We start from the raw sequence: 23,286 nt of genomic DNA, 5'->3' as shown, positions 1-23,286 counted from the left end.
AAATCAGGTAAATTTGCCATATTCCTGCCACCAGCCTCATAAGAGAATAAGAAAAATAACATAAGTCACCTATTCAGGCCTTCAAGCCTACTCAGCCAGCTCATAAGAACTTGTACAATCTTCTGTTGCAACTGCATTTTTCTTACCAAGTGCATAACCCTTGAATTCTTTTGAATCCGAAAATCTATCAAACTTTATCCTGAAAGTCAACATGAAATATATATTGAATAGATTCAACAACAAAGCACCCAAAGACCTCGAGGGCAGGAAAAAGTTCACAACCCTCACTATGAACAAAATGTTGTTCTTCTCCATCTGAAACGGATGATTCCTTACCCTGAGACTGCAATGTGTAGTTCAAGACTTTCCAGATCCAGGAAACAACCTCTTGGAAATGCAGTGATTTCCTCATACCCAACAACCCTGCCTGCAATATTTCCACGCTCGAGCTTTGCATCCTTACTACTATGAGTTCACCCATGAAGGGGACATTTCACCTCAGGCATGGCATTATCCATGAAGATGGAATGGTCAGCAATGCAACATTGTCACTGGTGAAAAGTCAAATTGCTGAAATTCATCATCTAACATTATTCACCACAACTGGGATGACAGCACCTACCAAACTCACAACCGCTACCACCTAGAAGGACAAGGGCACCAGATACATGGGAACACCACCGCCTACAAGTTGCCATTCACTCACCATCCTGATTCCGAAATATATCCCCATTCTTTCAATGGGGGCTGGGTCAAAATTCTGGAATTCCTTCCTTAACAACTTTGTGGATGCACCTGTACATACAATGCATGAAGTTATGTGATTCAAGACAACTCAGGATGAGAAATATATGCTGGCCTACCGAGCAATGCCCACATTCCAAGTTAAAAATCACATGACACCAGATTATATCCCAACAGGTTTAATTGAAAGCATTAGTTTTCGGAACGCTGCTCCTTCGTCAGGTGGTTGTGGAGTATAACATTGTAAGACACAGAATTTATAGCTAAAATTTTACAGTATGATGCAACTAAGATTATATATTGGATGTATTGTTAAGTCACTCATCTTTTAGAATGACCATATTGGTTTCAGTTCTTTCATATATAAAGCCAGAACCTTTTTAAAGTTACATTCTCAAGTGAACTTTAACAATAGGTCAGATAATGCATTGAAGGTGTAAGGTACCCTATGTGAGGCTGTCTGTGCCCCAATGTTCAGACGGATTAAATTTCTAAAAAATGGATTTACAGAATATTACATAGATTCATGCAGTTTTTGAGCAAAATAAAATGCAATTCTGCAAGTACAAATTCACCTGTGTGTGTGCGTGTTTGGGGAGGGGAGGAGGATATGAGTGTGTGCATGTGTATGAGTGCGAGTGTGAGTGTAAAGGGGTATAAGGCTGTGAGAGGGTACGTGTCTGAGCATGGATGTTGATGTGTGAGTGTGTGAGAGAGAGAGAGAGAGCCTCCAAATCTAAAACAGATCATTGTTTGCAGCAAACTGCCTGGCTTTCAGGACAGCACCATACAACCCTGTCACAGTGGACACTGCAAGACATGTCAGAGTATCAACAGGGATACCACCAAAACACGTGGGAACATCACCCAACATGTAAGCGGTCGGTACTCATGTGACTCGGCCAACTTTGTCTATCTCATGCACTGCAGGCAAGGATGCCCTGAGGCATGGTACATTGGTGAGACCGAGCAGAGGCTATGGCAACGGATGAATGGACACCGCACAACAATCAACAGACAGGAGGGTTCCCTCCCAGTCGGAGAACACTTCAGGAGTCCGGGACATTCGACCTCTGACCTTCAGGTGACCATCCTCCAAGGTGGATTTCAGGACAGGCAACAACGCAAATTGGCCGAGCAGAGGCTAATAGCCATGTTCAGTACCCATGGGGATGGCCTCAACTGGGACCTTGGGTTCATGTCCACCTCAGTCCAACACTGGCACCTCCAAATCATATTCCAAAGAATTGTTTCGTACAATAGGAATGTAACACTCAAGGCCTGTTATTTGTTGCACTTATTTATTTATTAACTCTCAAAAGCACAGATGTAAAACAGGGGTGGGAGTTTCACAGTTTGAACTGCAACTGGAAAAAATACCTTGCAAAACTATTTTTAAAAATTTAATGCATAAAACAGAATTATAAGCAATGAAAAGGTATTAATCCTAAACAAAACAGGTAATTTAGTAAAACAAAGAACTGTGGATGATGGAAATTTGAAACAGAAACAGAAATTGCTGGAGAAACTCAGTATGTCTGGCAGCATCTGTGGACAGAAAGCACAGTTAACGTTTTGAGTCCATTTTCTGTCTGGCTACAGAACTAATAATTGGGAAAAGGTGATACAAATGCTGAAGACGGTGGGGGGTAAGTGGTGTAAATGACAGGTGGAGACAGAGCTTACTGGGAGAGAAAGTCAGTTAGTCAGACAAAGGGATGGATAATAATAAACCAGGGAGAAAGAAACACTGATAATGGGAACCATAAGTAGGTGGGAATAGATTGGCTGACGTGAAAACAATTCATATCATGACATAGCCTGGGGTGTGGGGGTGAATGAAGGACATGGAAGAAAGTGTTCAAGTTCTAAAATTATTGAACTCGATATTGAGCACAGATGGCTGTAGGTTCCCCAAGCGGTAAATGAGGTGTTGTTCGTCCAGCATGGGCTGAGCTTTGCTGGAGCGCTACAGCAAGCCTGAGGCAGAGATGGTGACCAGGGAACAGGGTGATGCATTGAAGTGGCGGCAACTGGCAGCTCAGGATCATTTTTGGGGACAGAGAGTTGGTGTTCTGCAAAGTAGCCACCCAGTCTGCATTTCATCTCCCCAGTGCAGAGGAGACCACATTGTGAGCAGGAAATACAGGAGACTAGATTGAGTGAAGTGCAGGAAAATCGCTGCCTCACCTGGAAGTTGCGTCTGGGGCCTTGGATAGTGAGGCGGGAGGAATTAAACGGGCAGGTGTTGCATCTGCAATTGCAGAAGTTGCAATGCTTGATGTTTCTATCTCCGTTTCTCACTGCTTCCATTGCTCCAGACACAGCAGGAGTGTGTTGCTGGAAAAGCACAGCAGATCAGGCAGCATCCAAGGAGCAGGAAAATCAATCTCATTCCTGATGAAGGGCTCCGGCCCAAAACATCGATTTTCCTGCTCCGTGGATGCTGCCTGACCTGCTGTGCTTTTCCAGCAACACACTCTCAACTTTTACTGGTCTGGCTCATCTTTTTTTAGAAGGAAAGAAGGAGAGTCTGTTCAGGTCTCTCTCCTTCAGAAATGCAGAGCCATGCATCCACCCTGACAGCTCTCCTGCTTGTGGAATTGTCAGAGAAAGGTGAAACGTGGCCCCTTTTCACATCAGCCAGCCACTGTATTCCGACATTTACATTTCCTGGCCGTTGCTCTCGAACAGTAAATACCCAAAAGTAAATGTGATGATGCTATGGTGTTAGTTGCCAGACAGGTAAAGGAGGGTAGTGTGCCAAGGTGGCCAGCAATTACTGTGCCTGCTGGGTAAGATGATAGCTAGGCAGAGTGCCAGGATGCAAGGTGACAAGAGGACAGGTACGCATTGAGGGCAAGTCGATTTGTGCAGGACAGGTTCAGTGGGGAGGACTGGTGTTCCGTCTGAGGTATCCTGGTCCAAAGGAGGGCTGTCAGGTCAGGGGTCAGGTTCCTCAGCAACGGTGGGGGTTGGGTGAGAGGATCAGATTGGCTTCAGCTGCAGGGGATGGTGGCGGGATGGAGGAGTAGGGCTCGGGGATGTGGTTCTTTCAGTCCTGGAGGAATGTCAGGTCAAAATTTGAGGGTGTGAGGGGTTTGGGGTTTGTGTGTAAAGTAACTATTGGGTTTGTTTAACAGTTAATTGGGAGGTAATGCATTTAATAGTCTAACTCTCCCTGAGTAACCATCTTATCTAATACAATTTGATTTGATTCATTATTGACATTTACCAAGATGCAGTATTGCATTGCGTGCTAACAAGATAAATCAGATCTTGCATAAGTGCATCAGAGTAATGGAACACAATTCAGTAGATAGTGTTACAGGAAAGGTCCAGAGAAAAATCCATTCATAAGTCTGATAACAGTCAGGAAGAAGCTGTTCTTAAATCTGTTGGCACACGTTTTCAAACGTTATTATCTTCTGCCCAGTGGAAAAGGGTGGGAGGGGCCCTTGATTATGTTAGTTGCTTTCCCGAGGCAGCGGGAAATGTAGGTGGAGTTAATGGATGGAAGGTTGGTTTGCGAGATGGACTGGGGCGGCATTCAGAACTCTCTGTAATTTCTTGTGATCTTGGGCAGACCAGTTGCAGTACCAAGCTATGGTATATGCGGATAGGATGTTTGCTATGGTGCATCTGACAAAAGTGTTATGAGTCATTGTTGACATGCTGAATTTCCTTAGCCTCCTGAAGAAGTAGAGGTATTGATAGACTGTAGACTCTCTGATGTTTGTAGCGAGTTTCATAGGATTCTAGGCACAGTTCATTTGCCCAGAGTCATGTTCAAGTTATAGAACATAGAACATAGAACATTACAGTGCAGTACAGGCCCTTCGGCCCTTGATGTTGTGCCGACCAGTCATACTAATCTGAAGCCCATCTAACCTACACTATTCCATGTACGTCCATATGCTTGTCCAATGACGACTTAAATGTACTTAAAGTTGGCGAATCTACTACCGTTGCAGGCAAAGCATTCCATACCCCTACTACTCTCTGAGTAAAGAAACTACCTCTGACATCTGTCCTATATCTATCACTCCTCAATTTAAAGCTATGCCATCCCCATACTTGGAAAAAGACTCTCCCTGTCCACCGTATCTAACCCTCTGATTATCTTATATGTCTCTATTAAGTCACCTCTCAACCTTATTTTCTCCAATGAAAACAGCCTTAAGGCCCTCAGCCTTTCCTCGTAAGACCTTCCCTCCATACCAGGTAACATTCTAGTAAATCTCCTCTGCACCCTTTCCAAAGCTTCCACATCCTTTTTATAATGCGGTGACCAGAACTGTACACAATACTCCAACTGCAGCCGCACCAGAATTTTGTACAGCTGCAGCATAACCTCATGGTTCCGGAACTCGATCCCTCTATTAATAAAAGCTAAAACACTGTATGCCTTCTTAACAACCCTGTCAACCTGGGTGGTAACTTTCAAGGATCTGTCTACCTGGACACCGAGATCTCTCTGCTTATCTACACTACCAAGAATCTTATCATTAGCCCAGTACTTTGCATTCCGGTTACTCTGACCAAAGTGAATCACCTCACACTTGCCCGCATTAAACTCCATTTGCCACCTCTCAGCCCAGCTCTGCAGCTTATCTATGTCTCTCTGGAACCTTTAACATCCTTCGTCACTATCCACAACTCCACCGACCTTAGTGTCATCTGAAAATTTACTAACCCACCCTTCTATGCTCTCACTCAGGTCGTTTATAAAAATGACGAACAGCAGGGGACCCAACACCGACCCTTACGATACACCACTAGTAACCGGACTCTAGGATGAACATTTCCCATCAACCATCACTCTCTGTCTTCTTTCAGCAAGCCAATGACTGATCCAAACTGCTATATCTCTCACAGTCCCATTCTTCCGCATTTTGTACAATAGCCTACTGTAGGGAACCTTATCGAACGCCTTGCTGAAATCCATATATACCACATCAACCAGTTTACTCTCATCTACCTGTTTGGTCACCTTCTCAAAGAACTCAATAAGGTTTGTGAGGCACGACCTACCCTTCACAAAACCGTGCTGACTATCCCTAATCAAATTATTATTTTCCTGATGATTGTAAATCCTATCTCTTATACCCTTTAGGGTGTAGGTTATAACCTTTTCCAACACTTTACCAACAACTGAAGTAAAGCTCACTGGTCTATAAGTTCCTGAGCAATTCCTTTGGAGTGTGCCATGATGGGCATTCTGCAGGGTCCCCAACCATAGCTCCCACCTACACATGCCTAATAACTGTTTGGCCAGTAGAAAACCTACCTCAAGGATTATTTAATATTGTTCTGGTAATGTCAATATTGAACAAACATTTCAGAAGGTCTCAATGATACAACTTCAAAAGAGGTGTAAGATCAGGGAGACCTGAGAGTTTGAGATTTACCAAACTTCAAAGGTGACAAGGGGATGACAAAAAGGGGCATAATTTTAAGGTTTAGAGGGTACTTGAAGAAAAGATTTTTCAACAGAAGATGGTGAGAGTCTGGAATGCACTGCCTGGAAGAGTAGTTGAGATGTGGTAACTTCTCAACTTTTAAATGGTACTAGGATGAGCATTTGGGGGTGTCACAATATTCTAGACTATGGACTCAGTGCGAGAAAGTGGGATTATTGCAGGTGGTTGTGTCTCTTTGCTCATACAGGAGTAGATGGGCCCAAGGGCCTCCTCTGTACTATGTGATTCTCTGATTCACTGATTCGATGACATAAAGTTGATATCGTTGTCAAGCCAAAGGTATAGCTGACTGCATTATGAGTAGAAGCTCAGATGACAGAAACAAGGAAATCATACAAAGCATTTACAAAACACAGGTTTCAGCTGAAATATTGTGGCTAACTTTAAAAAAAGCTATCAAGGCCTTCAGAGAGTTCACAGGAGGTTTCCTAATCATATTAGAGATAAAGAACTTCAGTTGGATGGAGAGACATGAGAAGCTAGGATTAAGCGTTTTTTAAAATTATTTATTTATGGGACATGGGCATTGCTGGCTGGTCAACATTTATTGCCTGTCCATAATTGCCCTTCAGAAGGGCCACTTCCTGAACCACTGCTGTCTACTCGATGTAGCTACAATGCAGACCTCCCAGCCTAATGACATTGCGGATCCACTCACTCTAAATACACCCAGTATCAACATCATTGGGCTGCACATTGACTAGAAACTGAACTGGACCAGCTACACAAAAACAGCAGCTACAAGAGCAGGTCAGAGGAAAGGAATTCTGCAGTGATAACTCATCTCCTGACTTTAAAAAGCCTGTGCACCTGAAAGGCACAAGTTAGGAGTGTGATGGAATACTCCCCACTTGCCTGGATGGGTGCAGCTCCAACAACACTCAAGGTGCTTGACACCATCCAGGACAAAGCAGCCACTTGATTGGCATCCCATCCACAAGCATCCACTCCCTCCATGACCGAGGCTCACTGGCCGCAGTGTGTACTATCTACAAGATGCACTGCAGAAATTCACCAAAGATCCTCAGTCTGCCCCTTTCAAACCTATGACCACTTCCATGTAGAACAAAGGCAGCAGATACCTGGTGAACCCATCCTCCAAGCCACTCACCATCCTAACATGGAAATATATCACTGTTCCTTCTCTGTCACTGGATCAAATCCTGAAGTTCCCTCCCTAATGATAGACAGCAGGTGGACTGCAGCAGTTCAAGAAGGTGGCTCATCCATCTTCTCAAGGGCAATTAGGGCCCAGCTAGAGATGCCCACCTCCCATAATTGAAGAAAGGAAAGCAAAGAGGTTTAATGGGTGATTAAATGGAGATATTTAAAGAATATACAATAGAGATAGGGTGTAAAAGGAGGTATTGTTTCATTGATAGGAAGGTAGATGAACACAGGTTAAAGGTAATTGACAAATGAAGTAGCAGACAGAGGAATGGACATTATGTCATCCCGTTTGGATCCAAAACGTGCTGCTTGAAAGGCAGGTGTAGATCGATGCAGAACTAATTTTCAGAAAGCAATTGGACACATATTTGAAAGGGTATCATTTAAAGGCCTCTGAGACTCAGCAAGGAGGTCAGGCTCTTTAAAAGGAACATCACATACATATTTTTTATTTGTTCCTCAATTCTGGGCATTGCTGGAAAGAGCAGCTTTGATTGTCAATCACTCAGTTCCCTTCTGTCTGAGGGGCTTGTCAGTCCTTTCAGAAGAATATGAACCACACTGACGTGAGCCTTGAGTCACACCTCTAGGACAGACTGGGTAAGGAGGGCAGGTGTCGTTCTTTAAGGACTGTGAATTGATGGCTTTTATAAAAATATTCAGATAGTTGTCTTTATTAATACTTGATTTTTAACTCACATTTATTTAATCTTAGAGTTTAAATGGCCCAACTGATGCGGTAGAACATCAGACCAGCTCTCCAGATTACTAGTCGACTAAATAACCACTACATTAGCAATTCTAATGGGTCACTGGATTTTTGTGCTGTCTCATTCTATAAATTTGAAACCCTTCTATTCAGTGTGACTCATTCTCCTCAACGGACTGAGAATTATCTCTAAGAACTGGAAGGTTGGACCTTTGTATCTGTCTGAAGTTAACTGCATTAGAATAACATGACACAATCGCTGAGAAAGAGGATAAAGGGATTGAATAATCCATGTCAGCAGTTAATGCAATTTGAAAAGACAACCTCTATCACCCCTTTACCAGGTTCCAACAAGGCATAAATAACTTGTGTAAACACCGTCTTCCGCTGAGCCAAAACGTTCCAAACCAACTGGGTCTACGCCATCTTTAAATGTTACATCCGGCCACAAAGTGGTCAATATTTCTCCGATTGCACTTGCTATTCCAGGCGGTCCTGCAAAAGGCAAATGGCAGCATTCAGTCCAGAGTCAGTCTCCAGTTCTCAATCTGCTGAGGATAGGATGCTTTGCAAACAGCCTTTCCCTCAAAAGCTAACTTTGGTGTTTGACTATTCAAAGGGGCCCAGCACAAGACTCACAGTTCCATTCCATGACCTCCCAGTCCCACTGAAACTCCTCAAAATCAAAACATCTGCTTGTAGCTTTGATCTTCTCTCCCAACCTCCCTCTCACCTTGCTATTCATTGACACACGTTACTTCCTGTGAGCACAGCAGGTTTATTGTGTTAAATACAAGTGCTTGTTTTTGCTGCTATTCACTATGTCCAAGATGTGATACTGTTTGAATGGCTCAGTTAATATTGATTGATCTTTCTGCCCCATGGCTCCCTCTTATTCCTTCAGATAACTCAACTTCAGACTGATTTTACATTAACTCAGACATTCATGTAAGGCTTGGCCTTTGCTTCTTCTTTACAGCAGTAATGACTGGAGTTGATGTCGCACTTTTAATTTGCAAATAAGAACACTGAGTACTTCACAGGAGTGCAACTGGACAATGCTTGACAGCTATAGAGTCATATGATCATGCAGCATGGAAGCAGACCCTTCGGTTCAACTTGGCGAAAGGGAGGACTATGGATGCTGGAAATTAGAGATGGGAGTGTGGTGCTGGAAAAGCACAGCAGGTCAGGCAGCATCCAAGGAGTAGGAGAGTCAACGTTTTGGGCAAATGCCTTCCATCAAGGCTTCCTGATTAAGGGCTTTTGTCCAAAATGTCGATTCTCCTGCTCCTCAGATACTGCCTGACCTGCTGTGCTTTTCCAGCACCATACTCTCAACCCTTCGGTCGAACTTGTCCATGCTGACCAGATTTTCTAAATTGAACTAATCCCATTTGGCCTATATCCCTCTAAACCTTTCCTATCCATGTACCTGTTCAAATGTCCTTTAAATGTTGCATTTGTACTCACCTCTACCACTTCATCTGTCACCTCATTCCATACACACATCACCCTCTGTGAGAAATCGTTGCTTCTCAGATTCCTTGTAAATCTTACCCCCTCACCTTAAAACTATGCCCTCCAATTTAGGACTCCCCTACTCTGTGGAAGTGACCTTTGCTACTCACTTCATTTATGACCCTCTTGATTTTATAAACCTCTATAAGGTCAGCCCTTAGCCTCCAATGCTCCAGCGAAAAAAGCCACAGCCTATTCGGCCTCTGCCTATAGCTCAAACCCTCCAGTCCCAGCAATAGCTGTGTAAATCTGCTCAGTGCCAACCACACAAAATCACCAATTAGGGAAGGTGGCCAACGTCTTTGGTGAAACAGTTAGGTTTTGAGGACCATCTCAAGAGGGAGAAAGAGAGAAAGGGGAAAGCTGTTATCCCAGGTGGAGTGAAGAACATTGGATTCTTCCACCACCCTGTGTTACTCAAATCTATCCACTTGTTTGGTGGCAGCTCAACATTGCATTCACAACCTACACCAACTCCAATCCTTTAGTTCAACGCTTATCACTAACCCAGGAGCTCCAAAAGCCTTTTATAGCCAATGAAATACATTTGCTGGAGTTTTAGAGATGGTCATGGACAAAACCCTTTAATTATTTGGATTCCATAAGCTATAATTTCTTCATGTCTTTCAAGGACGCAGTCTCCTTTCTTTGGTCTCCACAGTGCAACAACATCTTAGTGAGCTCCAAATCCTGGCTCTCCATTCTCATCCATGACAGCAATATTTTCTCAAACCAAGTTTAAACTGAAACTCTCACATCTCCTGCTTTCTTTTTCATTTATTTATTTATTCCAGCATTTATTGCCCATCCCTAATTTCCCCTTGAGATATTGATGACTACCTTCCCCCCAATCATCTCCCCCACCCTTCCCCACCTCCCATTTATCTCCCCACCCTGGAGACTTCCTGCCTTCATTCCTGATGAAGGCTTTTGCCCGAAACGTCGATTTTCCTGCTCCTTGGATGCTCCCTGACCTGCTGTGTTTTTCCAGCACCTCTCTGATCTAGACTCTGGTTTCCAGCATCTGCACTCCTCACTTTTGCCTAGTTGATTTTAACCTTACTGTGAAGCCTCTTGCAAGAAGTTCTTGAAGAAGTTCTCCTCCTCTCTCCACAAAAATCTCAGTGAGTCTCTCTCTCACTGCAACCCCTAGGTCATCTCCTCTGCCCTGAAGCTCTTCAACCATGTACTACCTGCCAATCTTCCTTCCCACCTATCCACTCCACTCTCTGACCTGTCACCTCCATCCCCACCCCCATCCACCTATTATACTCTTTGCTACCTTCTCCCCAGCCCCACCCACCCCCCTCCCATTTATCTCTCCACCCTGGAGACCCCTGCCTTCAGTCCTAATGAAGGGCTTTTGCCCAAAACATAGATTTCCCTGCTCCTTGGATGCTGCCTGACCTGCTGTGCTTTTCCAGCACCACTCTAATCTAGATATTGGTGACAAGCTATTTCCTTGAACTTCCGCAGCCCATTTGGTGTAGGGACACCCTCTGTGTTGTTGGAGTGGGAGTTCCAAGATCTTTACCCTGTGACACTACAGGAATGAAGATATATTTCCAGGTCAGGATTGTGAGTGACTTGGAGAGGAACTTGCAGCTCCTGTTGTTGACATGCTCTTGCTGACTATGCGGTAGAAGTTGTAGATTTGGAGGGTGCTGAATTTGAAGTCAAACTATGACAACCTAACTCATAGAGTCATAGAATCATGGATCCATGCAGCATGAAAATCGATCCTTCGTCCAACTGAACATAATCGCAAACTAAACTAGTCCCCCCAGCCTACTCCTGGTCCATATCCCTCCAACCCTTTCCTATTCATGTACTTATCCAATGTCTTTGAAACATTGTAATTGTGCCCACTTTTGAAGAAGCTTTGGCCAATTGCTGAAATGTGTTGTTTTAAGGGGACGATTCTAAAAGAGTTAATGCTGAAGGCTGCACCGAATTGCACCCAACGGGACAATATCATAAATATTTGTATGGGGAAAGGCAGAACAGCTCTAGATATCAAAGGAGAGGTTGACCACATGTAGAATCCCCATTGCCTATCATACCAATGTCAAAAAGTGTGGTGCTGGAAAAGCACAGACGGTCAGGCAGCATCCGAGGAGCAGGACAGTTGATATTTCGGGCAAAAATCCTTCATCAGGGCTTCTTGATAACTCAGCCACATTAGGGAGATTTAAACAATCATTGGATAAGCACATGGATGATGATGGGATAGTGTAGGGGGATGGGCTTAGATTAGTTCACAGGTCGGTGCAACATCGAGGGCCTAAAGGCCTGTTCTGTGCTGTATTGTTCTATGTTCTATAAAACATCAATTCTCCTGCTCCTCGGATGCTGCCTGACTGGCTGTGCTTTTCCAGCACCACACTTTCTGCCTCTGATCTCTGCAGTCCTCATTTTCTCCCATCATACCAAAGTGACTTGTACCTGATTGTTGTCATATAATAAACCAATGTCTTGTTTAAGACCCTTGTGGTTTTCCTCTACCACATGAGACAAAGCAGGCCCCATAGATCCCAACCCTACAGGAGGAAAGTAGCAACAAACCTTCTTTTTGATGCCAAATTGTTTAGTTAGCTTGTACAACCATGGTGGCAGTGGTGGTCAGCTGAAGGCTCACATTAGCTGCACCACTACAACACAGTGCATCTTGTAGATGGTATACCCTACTGCCATTGGACATAAATGTGGAGAGAGTGAATGTTGAGGGTGTTGGATGGGCACCAATTCCTTGAGCTGAAATTTGACTCGTTTTTTATATTGGAAGTTTCAATAGGGAGTGTACAGCACTTTGGACTGGTTCTCCAAAATGATACTTTACATGATGTCAATAAAAAATGTCAAAGTTTTAGTGAGAGAAAGAGAGAAGAAACAGGGCGCTCTGTACCAGGCTGACATTCCAGGATGCAACTTGACTATGCTCTTCGCACATACAATGTCGTCGGTCAGGTCATCATCTAGGAAAGCTGCAATAGAAGATAATAAGTATGATATTAGAATGCGTCGAAAGATTTTGCATTCATCCAGCAGTTTTTGTCACTAATACCAAAGTGTTTTACAGACAGCCAATGGTTTGCATTGCAATTGCAATGTAGGAAATACATAGACAATGTTCACACCACACTAGAAGTACTGTGACATTGTAGTAATATTATTAGACCCATATTTCAGAGACCCAGGCCCTAGGAATATTGGTTCAAATCCCTCAGACACAGTTGGTGGAGTCTGAATTTAATACAACTTGGAACATAAAGCCATCAATGACAATTAAACTGGTATTGACTGTCATAAAAACACATTTAATATCCTTTAGAGAAGGAAATGTGCCATCTTTACCTGGTCTGGTCTACATGTTACTCTAGCCCCATGTTAATGTGGTTGACTCTCAACTGCCCTTGCAAATGGCTGGATCAAGGTATTAATTTCAAGGGCAATTCAGAGAGTGCAACAAATACTGGGTTTGTCACTGGCACATCATTTTGTTTTAAAACCACCCGGTAGACTCCAGCAAGCAGCAATTATATAAATGTGCAGATAATCTATTAATTTAATGGAGAGATAAATATTGGCCAGGACCCCAGAGTACACTTCCCACTTCTTAGGTGAAAGGATATTTTACACACCTCTCAAAGAACAAATGGGACCTTGGCTAAACGACTTGCCTGAAAGATGGGACCTCTAACAGTGTAGTGCTCCCTCAGGGTTGCACTGGGGTGACTCTGTGTTCCACTCAGAATTGTCTGGCTTCGCCATAGCTGGTACAGGTGCACAATCCTTTATCTGAAATGCTCAGAACCAGCTGGTTTTCGAATTTCAGAATAAGTGACAGTTCGATGATGAAATATTTTAAAATCTTTCCGAAGAACAGACTTACTGTGAGTAAAATGGGCCCTGAAACAGAATTGAGGCCTGCCAGTGTTGGGCCACACCCACAAGCATCACATCTGAGTTAAACGCATCGAGTGGGTGTGGAGTTGGGTTAACTGTTTGCATGCCAAACAGCCTTGTTAATAAGAATAAAAACTTCACAAAAAACCTTTGGACTTTGGAGCTTTTTGGATTTCGGGATTTCGGAAAAGGGTTGTCTACCTGTACCAGCTTTTTAAAGTGTAGTCCAAGTGACCTTCAAGAAACTAATGATTTAATATCCATCAATGGTCCCTTGACAATTGAATTTTGTCCCATGTCAAGTTTCATCTCACTTAGCAATGGGTGGTCCTGGAGGAAGGTGATCACGAGAAGTTTCCAAGACAATGTTGGTATCACTGAGTCATCACTGCCTTAGCAAAGCTGAGCGTGCACCTGCATCTTCCACTATCACTTTCTTCAGAAGCATCAATGTTCAAAATTCACCTTTGTAACGTAGACCATTATTAGCTAAAGTTACCACAGTCTGACTGAACTGTCGCACTGCTCAGTCATTGTAGAGACAACAACGATGCTTTAACCTGACGGTGACCCCACTTCTCAGTGAAGGGGAGAGGTTGAGTAAGAGAGCTCTTCACTGGAACCTCAGCCAGTGTGGAAACTGCTGTTACTCTGTATTAGACAACCAGCTATCCAGCCAATTGAGCTAATCAACTCCCTTCTACAGCAGTGGGCCAAGACGGAGGAAATTCTCTCCACCTTTAGGATGAAGAAAGCTTGAGCCAAGCAAGTCGGCACCTAGCATGGTGACGAAATGTCTGAGAACAAATCTTCCAGCTCAGTGAGTAAACTTACAACCCTTTCCTGTATGCTTGGCATTGTCAGATACCCGGTAGCTTCAACAACTCGGGTGAACATATTCCTGGAGGTTTCATCCCATGACTTCCAACAAAGGGTCAAAGGGCCTGTACTGTGCAGTACTGTTCTAAAGTCATCCACATCTCCACACATCCCATATCATTGGTCAACCAGCACTCAGCCAATTGAGAATCGGGGTCATTACTGGTTGGATGGTTCTTGACTACATGGGTCTTTGGGACCAAAAAGTGTGGCGCTGGAAAAGCACAGCAGGTCAGGCAGCATCCAGGGAGCCGAAGAGTCGATTTTTCCGGCATTCCTTATTTCAAGATGCTGTGTTTTTCCAGTGTCACCCTTTTCAACTCTGATCTCCAGCATCTGCAGTCCTCACTTTCTCTTTAAATGGACCTTTATCTTCCAAGTCACGGGAGTCATAGAATCGCAGGTGTTTACTTCACAGAAAAAAAAATTCAGCCCATCAGGTCTGTATGGGACAACAAAGATCTAACTACCCTACTCCCAGTTTCTAGCTTTGGCCCATAGTTCAGGAGGTAGTGGCATTGCAATAATATCACTGGGCTAGTGACACAAAATCCCAGGTCAATGTGCTGGGTATGTGGATTTGAACCTTCACCATGGCAGATGGTGACATTTGATTGCAATAAAATTGGGGAAAAAGATGGTCTAATTGTCACCTTGTTGATAGTTGCTAAAAACCCATCTAGTTCACTCATGTCCATGAGGGAAGGAAACTGCCATCCTTACCCAGTCTGGTCGACACCTAACTCCAGAAACACAGCAATGTGGTTGACCCTTAACTACCCTCTGGGCAATTCAGATGGGCAATAAATATTAATGCCCATATCACATGAAGTAGCTTCAAAAAAGTGAATATCTAAATACTAAATAAGTGTTATGAGGTCTTCTATCTGAACCAACTATTCATACCCTGTATTCCAGAGTTGCACACCCCTCTGAGTGAAAAGAATTCTCCTTTAATCTCCTCTAGGTGTTCTCATTTTAAATTTTTGACCTCTGGTTATTATTATTACTACCAATGGAAAAGTGTCTTCCTCTCCATCCTATCCATACCTCTCATAACCTCATACACCTTCTATAAAATCATACAGTACTGTCAGCCCATCAAGTCTGTCCTATCAAAGTTATGCTACGATCTGCCTGAGTCCCACTTTCCCACCCATGGCCTTTAATGTTATGACATGTTAAATACTCACCCAAGTACTTTTTCAAGGTTGCGAGTATTCCTGCCTCAATGGCCCACCCAGGTAGTGTATTCCAGATCTCACCACCCTCTGAGTGAAAAATCTTTTCCCTCTAAACCTTCTGCACTTCACTTTAAGATTATACCCCTTATTATTGATCTTCAATGAAGAGAACATCTGCTTTCTATTCAACCTCTCCATACCTCTCATAATCTTATAGACATCCATCAGGTCCCCCTCAACCTTCTCTTGAATCTGGGGTTGTCCAGCCTCTCTTCATGGCAACAATGCTCCATCCCAGGCAACATCTTAGTGAATCTCCTCTGCATTCCCTCCAGTGCAATCACACCCTTCCTCTTGTGTGGTGACCAGAACTGCACACAATACCCCAGATGTGATCAAACCAAAGTCTTGTACAACTCCAATGTGACTTCCCTGCTCTTGTAATCCATCCACGACTGATAAAGGCAAGTGCCTTGCATGCTATTGACTATTAACTAATAGTTGAGATTAGAGATAGATGTTTAACTACTCTGGATCACGTTGACATATGTAGGGAAGATGTGTTGGGTATGCTAGTGGTTATTAAGGTGGACACATCCCCAGGACCAGATGGGATCTATCCCAGGTTGCTGACGGAGGCGAGAGAGGAAATAGCCGGGGCCCTGACAGATATCTTTTGTGACATCCTTAAAAGCAGGTGAGGTGCCGGAGGACTGGACGGTTGCTCATGTTGTCCCCCTTGTACAAGACGAGTAGTAGGGATATTCTGGGTAACTACAGACCAGTTAGCCTGACGTCAATGGTGGGAAAGTTGCTGGAGAAGGTACTGAGGGATAGGATCTATTTATATTTAGAAAAGAATGGGCTTATCAGTGATAAGCAACATGGATTTATGCGGGGGAGATTGTGCCTTACTAACTTAATAGAGTTCTTTGAGGAAGTGAAGGAAGGGCTGTAGATGTCATATAGATGAACTTTAGTAAGGTGTTTGATAAGGTTCCCCATGGTAGACTAATGGAGAAAGTGAAGCCACGTGTTGTGCAGGGTGTTCTCGCTAGGTGGATAAAGAACTGGTTGAGCAACAGGAGACAGAGTGTAGTAGTTGAAGGGAGTTTCTCGAAATGGAGAAAGGTGACCAGTGGTGTTCCACAGGGGTCAGTGATGGGGCCACTGGTGTTTGTGATATACATAAATGATCTGGAAGAGGTCACTGTTCGTATGATCAGCAAGTTTGAGGATGACACGAAAATTGGTGGAGTAGCAGAAAGCATAGGGGACTGTCAAAGAATACAGGAGATTATAGATAGTCTGGAGAGTTGGGCGGAGAAGTGGAGATGGAGCTCAATCCAGGCAAATGTGAGGTGATGCATTTTGGGAAGTCTAATTCTCGAGCAAATCATCCAGCAAACGGAAGAGCCTTGGGAAAAGTTGATGAGCAGAGAGATCTGGGAGTTCAGGTCCATTGCACCCTGAAGTTTGCTGCACAGGTGGATAGAGTGGTCAAGAAGGCATATGGTGTGCTTGCCTTCATTGGACGAGATATTGAGTATGAGAGCTGGAAAGTCAGGTTAAAATTGTACAAGACATTGGTTCGGCCACATTACCAAAAGGATGTGGACGCTTTGGAGATGGTGCAGAGAAGATTTACGAGGCTGTTGCCAGGTATGGAAGGTGCTAGCTATGAAGAGAGGTTGAGTAGGTTAGGATTGTTTTTATTAGAAAAAAGGAGAATGAGAGGGGTCCTGATTGAGGTTGAAAAAATCATGAAAGGTATAGACAGGGTGGATAGAAATAAGTTTTTTCCCAGGGTGAAGGATTCATTAACGAGAGGTTATGCTTTCAAGGTGAGAGGTGAAAAGTTTACGGCGGATACACGCGGCAAGTACTTCACACAGAAGGTGGTGGGCGTTTGGAACATGTTGCCAGCAGAGGTGGTAGAGGCAGGCACGGTAGATTCATTTAAGATGCGTCTGGACAGATGCATGAGTAGGTGGGGAGCAGAGGGATACAGATGCTTAGGAATTGGGCGATAGATTTAGACAGTGATTTGGATCGGCTCAGGTGTGGAGGGCCGAAGGGTCTGTTCCTGGGCTGTAAATTTTCTTTGTTCTTCATTCTTTCTTTGTTCTTATCCTATTAACCTATCCTGCTATATTCACGGATTTGTGGAAAAGTGCCCTGAAATCCCTCTGTTCCTCCGAACGTCTTAGTGTCCTACTACTGATTGAATTCTCGTTTGCCTTGTCTCTCATTCTCCAAATTTTTTTGTTGGCACTGAGGAGTTCAAGAAAGTTTTTATGAACAGCACAGAGGCTTTATTAAACTCAGCTGTTTATCTCTGTGGGTGCACTCACAGCAGCACTGAGAATTAGTTTGTTCGTTCCTTGCATGTCCAAGATGGTCCTGGGAAGGAGTGGGGAAATCAGAGTCTAATGGACAGTTTCTCACCAAGTTCGCCTTGAGAACTTTAAAGAAACTACAGGTAAGCTATTTTCTGCACTTCATTTAACTTTAGAGAGGAACGACAAAAGAGTGTCTTACCTGAGCAGCTCATGCCACAGTTCCTTAATGTAACAGGAGTATCATTATCCAGACACCACCAGAAACTGTTGATCTGAAATATGCCACAATCCATTGACAAGATTTTCCCCTGGTGCCAGTCAATGTTGAGGGCAGCAGAATTGTATGCACTCTCATAGAAGGCGGTACAAACCCCTGGGGATCAGAGAAAAAGGAGGAACATAGGAATGGAAGAAAGCTATTCAGAACATTGACCCCTTTCCGCCAATCAGTAAGATCATTGCTAATATGAGGCCTAATTTCATATACCTGCCTTTCGCCCATATCCCTTAATATCTTTGGAGAGAAAGAAGAGTGAATATTTCAGATCCAGTGACCCTTCTTCAGAACTGATTATAGCTCAGAAAAGGCTGGTATATGTGCTGAAGATGGGGTGGGAGGGAGAGAGGAAGAGTCAACATAGTTGGAGATGGAGCCCACAGAGAGAGAACAACAGAGGGGCAAAGGAATGGGTGAAGGTCAGCCTAGGGGAATCAATAGTTGCTGATGGGGACCGTTAATGGTGGACAATCAGTTGTTTGCAATAGCAGCCCAAGTGATGATAAGGCCTGGCATGTGGGGGTTGGGGTAACGACATAGGAAATGGTGCTCAGGCCCTAAAATGATTAACTCAATATTGAGCCCTGAAGGTTACAGGGTTCCCATCCGGAAAATGAGGTACTGTCCTTCCAGCATACACTGAGCTTCACTGGAGCACTGCAGCAAGCCTGAGACAGATATTGGCCAGGGAACAGGGTGGGGTGTTAAAATGGCAGGCAACTGGAAGCTCAGGGTCATTTTTGCAGTCTAGTGAAGCTCAGCACAATATTGAGTGCAATCAGTTTAGGGTCACGACCTTACCCCAACCCCCACCAGGCCTTGTCATCACAAGGGCTGCCCTTAGAAACAACCCATTATCAGCCACTGATGCTCCCTATTAGCAGCTCTTTATTCTTCCAGGCTAACCTTTACCCATCCCTGAACTTGGCCAACTGTTCATCGCACTCTCTGAGCTACATCTCCTCCTTTTGCTGCCCATCTTCAGCATGCTTTTCCCAGGTACACGCAAAAGGGTAATGAAACATTAACTCTGCTTTTCCTCCACAGACGCTGCCAAACCTGCTGAATTCCTCCAGCACTTTCTGCTTTTGTTCCTGATTTCCAGCAACTACAGTCCTTTGTGGGTTCTTTTTTTACAAAATGCATCCAACTCATTTTTAAAATTAACAACTCATCCGACATCCCCAGCCGTTTGTGGAAGAGAGTTCCAAACCTCTACCACCCTTTGTGTGTCCCAGTGTTTCCTATAATCTCTCCTGACTGGTCTGGCCCTTATTCTCAGACTATGCCCCTGGTTCTAAAATCCCCAACCAGTAAAAATAGATTAGATTAGATCCCCTACAGTGTGGAAAGAGGCCCTTCGGCCCAACAAGTCCACACCGACCCTCCGAAGAGTAAACCACCCAGTTCCATTTCCTTGTCACTATTGACACCTAACACTATGGACAATTCAGCATGGCCAATTCACCTAACCCCCCACCTCTTTGGAAACTGGAGCACCCGGAGGAAACCCACACCGGCACAGGGAGAATGTGCAAACTCCACACAGACAGTCACCCGAGGCTGGAATTGAACCTGGGAACCTGGTGCTGTGAGGCAGCAGTGCTAACCACTGAGCTACCGTGCCACCCACAGTTTATCTTTATAAAGCCTGTCCTTTCCTGTTAATATCTTGAGGATTTTGATCAGCTCACCCTTTAAGTTTTTAACTTTGAGAGAATATAGGTCTAGTTTGTATCATCTCTCTTCATAACTTGACCCTTAAAGTGGGTGGGTAGAGATAAGCAAACCCACTCAGCCTTTTCAGTTTAATCCAGTATTCAATTAAAATTGAGCTGGGAAACCTTACAACCTTGAAAGGTTTCTTGGATGAGCACTTCAAATGTAATAACATTCAAGACTATGAGTCTAAAAGTGTGGCGCTGGAAAAGCACAGCACCCAGCTGTGGCCCCAGTGCAGGGAAGTAGGACTACAGATAGTTAATCTATAATACAATGGTTTCGTTCTTGTGCAACCCTGTGCAATAGAAAAATCGCGCTTTAGAAACAGAGCTTAAAGTGTTGGTGACGTAATGGTATTACAGCCAACACACGTTTTAAAAGTTTGCGTTTTACAAAGAGTATCCTCAATTCATCAAACGCGTTACAGTGAATTCGTGCTAACGAAACACGCACTATGGCAGAACGATCTGTGCTATGCAAGTGCTGACTCGATGGGTCAAAGGGCCTGATCTGTATTGTGTGATTGTATGTTCCTATATTCAGAATCAAACCATAGTGGCTCATTCATCATGTTGTTTTATGATTACATTAGATTAGATTAGATTCCATACAGAGTGGAAACAGGCCTTTCGGCCCAACAAGTCCACACCGACCCTCCGACAAGTAACCCACCCAGACCCATTTCCTTCTGACTAATCCATCTAACACTATGGACAATTTAGCATGGCCAATTCATCTGACCTGCAGATCTTTGGACTGTGGGAGGAAACCCACGCAGACACAGGGAGAATGTGCAAACTCCACACACACAGACAGTCACCTGAGGCTGGAATCGAACCTGGGACCCTGGTACTGTAAGGCAGCAGTGCTAACAAACTTTCCTCATTCCTGAAGAAGGGCTTATGCCCGAAACGTCGATTCTCCTGTTCCCTGGATGCTGCCTGACCTGCTGCGCTTTTCCAGCAACACATTTTCAGCAGTGCTAACAACTGAGCCACCTTGCCACCCCATGGCATGGACATATAAACTTACAAATTAGGTGCAGGGGAAGGCCAAATAGCCCCTCAGGCCTACTCCACCATTTGAACATAGAACCTAGAACAGTACAGCACGGTAGAGGCCCTTCAGCCCTCAATGTTGTGCCAGCTCTAAGATCAGATTTAATAATTTTGACTGACCTGATTGTGGCCTTAATCCCAATGTTGCACTTACTCTTTTTGATTCCCTTATCAATCAAGAATCTGTCCACCTGTGACTCAGAAATATTCAAACGTCCTGCTTCCACCGCTCTGGGGAACAGATGTTCACAGTTTAGTGACTATCTGAGAGAAAGGATTCTTCCCCAATTCTGAGGAAGGGTCACTGGACCCAAAGCATTAACTCTGATTTCTCATCGCAGATGCTGCCAGACCTGCTGAGCTTTTCCAGCAACTTCTGTTTTTGTTTCTGATTTACAGCATCCACAGTTCTTTCAGGAGATGTCTTATTCATAAGTATGTTCTCTGGCCCTAGTCTCCCTACAAGGGGAAATGTGCTGTAAGTATCCACCCTGCTGATTCTCCTCAGTATCATTAGATTTCAAAATGATCGCCACTCACTTCTAAACTCTAATGAATACAGGCCTAAATTATCCAACCTTCCCACAGAAGGTTGGATAATTTAGTGGGCGGCACGGTGGCACAGTGGTTAGCACTGCTGCCTCACAGCGCCTGAGACCCGGGTTCAATTCCCGCCTCAGGCGACTGACTGTGTGGAGTTTGCACGTTCTCCCCGTGTCTGCGTGGGTTTCCTCCGGGTGCTCCGGTTTCCTCCCACAGTCCAAAAGATGTGCAGGGTCAGGTGAATTGGCCATGCTAAATTGCCCGTAGTGTTAGGTAATGGGTAAATGTAGGGGTATGGGTGGGTTTCGCTTCGGCGGGTCGGTGTGGACTTGTTGGGCCGAAGGGCCTGTTTCCACACTGTAATGTAATCTAATCTAATGTAATCTAATCTAAAAAAAGAAGACAACCCAACATCTCAGAAGGCTGAGTGAACCTTCTCTTATTCAATCATTCAATTCCAAAAATGTGTCAATATATACATAATTATTCCTTCATTTTAAAAAAGTTATATAATTGTACTTAGAATGTTACAAAGTCAAAGCTATTATCCAAAAACCTCATTAATGTCATTCAGAATAATCAGAAGGAGATACTAGGCAGACTATGATGATAACTGAGGCATTTATTTATGAGCAGCTACTGAAACTCACAGTTTTGTAGACTGTATCCTTCAAAACCATCCAATCCAGCACGCTTGAAGATTCGAGCTAACTCGCACTTGTCATAGGTTTTTGCCCTTGTGATCGTGAGGATGGTGCTCAGAAACAAGAGCTTCTTCATGCTTCTGGTACACATTCTATTGACTTCGGTAACAGTTTCTTAGATAATCTTACTGTGTGTTTCAGAAACCACAAACAAAACTCCTAGGAAGAAAGAAGATGTGACATGCATTGTAGCTTAATAATACCACGAGCTCTGCCAATCCCTCCATTATAATCCTGTACAGATCTTCAAATCACCCCAGATTCAACGTGCATCCTGCACTATAATTAGTTGATATCCCTCAATCCCTGAACATGCTTCATTGCATGAAAATCAACCTGGTGTGACTCATTTTAAGAATGAAAATGGACCACTGATTTCTTCCTTCAACTTTAATTATTGGGATGGCATTTGCCATCATGTAAACCAATTTTCTGAATCTGGCAAGCTTGGAAATTTAGGACTAATCACCCCTTGATCAGAGTGGCTTGCCATTGGAATGGACAATTAACAGTCAACCACACTGTCATGGGTCTGGAGTTAAATGCAGTCCAGAACAGATAAGGCTGGCAGATTTCCTTTCCTGAAGGATGTTACTGATCTAGATGGTCACCATTGGACTAGCTTTTTAATTCCATGTTGAGTAAATTCAAATTTCACCATTCTGCCATCATGAGATTCAAATCTATGTTGCCAGAACATTAGTTTGAGGTTTTGGATTACTAATCCAGTGACATTACCAAGATAGCACATCCTCAGATCAACATATTCTTACCCATTCCTCTTAATAGCCTGGAGGGAAAAATATCAGGTCCGCAGAAACTTGTCAAACTTAATTTCCAACATTTTGTCCATTACCGTTTGGAAGTGTTATTTTCAATCACAAAGACCCTTGAACAGATTATTCTGGCATTTGTGCTTTCTTTACAGTGAAGACAAGTGTTGGAGTTCAGAAAGACCCAGAGGTTCAGTTACATAATTCTTTGAAATTTGGGTCATGTATCGACAGGCTGGCTAAGAGGTATTTAGCACGCTGGCCTTCGTTC

The 23,286-nt window shown here is 43.8% G+C and overlaps 1 protein-coding gene across 2 annotated transcripts; it reads right to left on the bottom strand.

Annotated features, from left to right (window-relative positions):
- Positions 1–2,039: 2,039 nt before the first annotated feature.
- LOC122555592 (lysozyme C-1-like) lies at positions 2,040–22,394 on the bottom strand. 2 transcript variants are annotated; one of them, XM_043701625.2, is made up of 4 exons: positions 22,189–22,394; positions 18,138–18,311; positions 12,533–12,611; positions 2,040–8,601 (listed from the first exon to the last, which is right to left on the bottom strand). In XM_043701625.2, the coding sequence occupies exons 1-4, from the start codon at positions 22,331–22,333 to the stop codon at positions 8,535–8,537; spliced, it is 465 nt and encodes a 154-aa protein (XP_043557560.1). In that variant the 5' UTR covers positions 22,334–22,394; the 3' UTR covers positions 2,040–8,534. The 2 variants fall into 2 exon arrangements, with proteins under 2 accessions (XP_043557560.1, XP_087848578.1); XM_087992452.1 differs by lacking the exon at positions 2,040–8,601 and having other exon boundaries at positions 12,333–12,611.
- Positions 22,395–23,286: the final 892 nt, after the last annotated feature.

Source organism: Chiloscyllium plagiosum, unplaced genomic scaffold (assembly GCF_037043375.1).
Source record: "Chiloscyllium plagiosum isolate Xiang-an unplaced genomic scaffold, Cpla_swu_hap1 HiC_scaffold_12, whole genome shotgun sequence".
NCBI classification, from domain to species: domain Eukaryota; kingdom Metazoa; phylum Chordata; class Chondrichthyes; order Orectolobiformes; family Hemiscylliidae; genus Chiloscyllium; species Chiloscyllium plagiosum.
Note: the sequence above shows the minus strand (reverse complement) of the source record. Positions and strands in the feature narration are given on the sequence as shown.

Excerpts from the sequence above, each read along its gene's own strand:
- LOC122555592 (XM_087992452.1), bottom strand. The coding sequence starts at position 22,333 with ATGTGTACCAGAAGCATGAAGAAGCTCTTGTTTCTGAGCACCATCCTC. Across the intron at positions 18,312-22,188 it reads AGGATACAGTCTACAAAACT|GGGTTTGTACCGCCTTCTAT; the intron begins GTGAGTTTCAGT and ends TCTGATCCCCAG. Across the intron at positions 12,612-18,137 it reads CTGTGGCATGAGCTGCTCAG|CTTTCCTAGATGATGACCTG; the intron begins GTAAGACACTCT and ends CTTCTATTGCAG.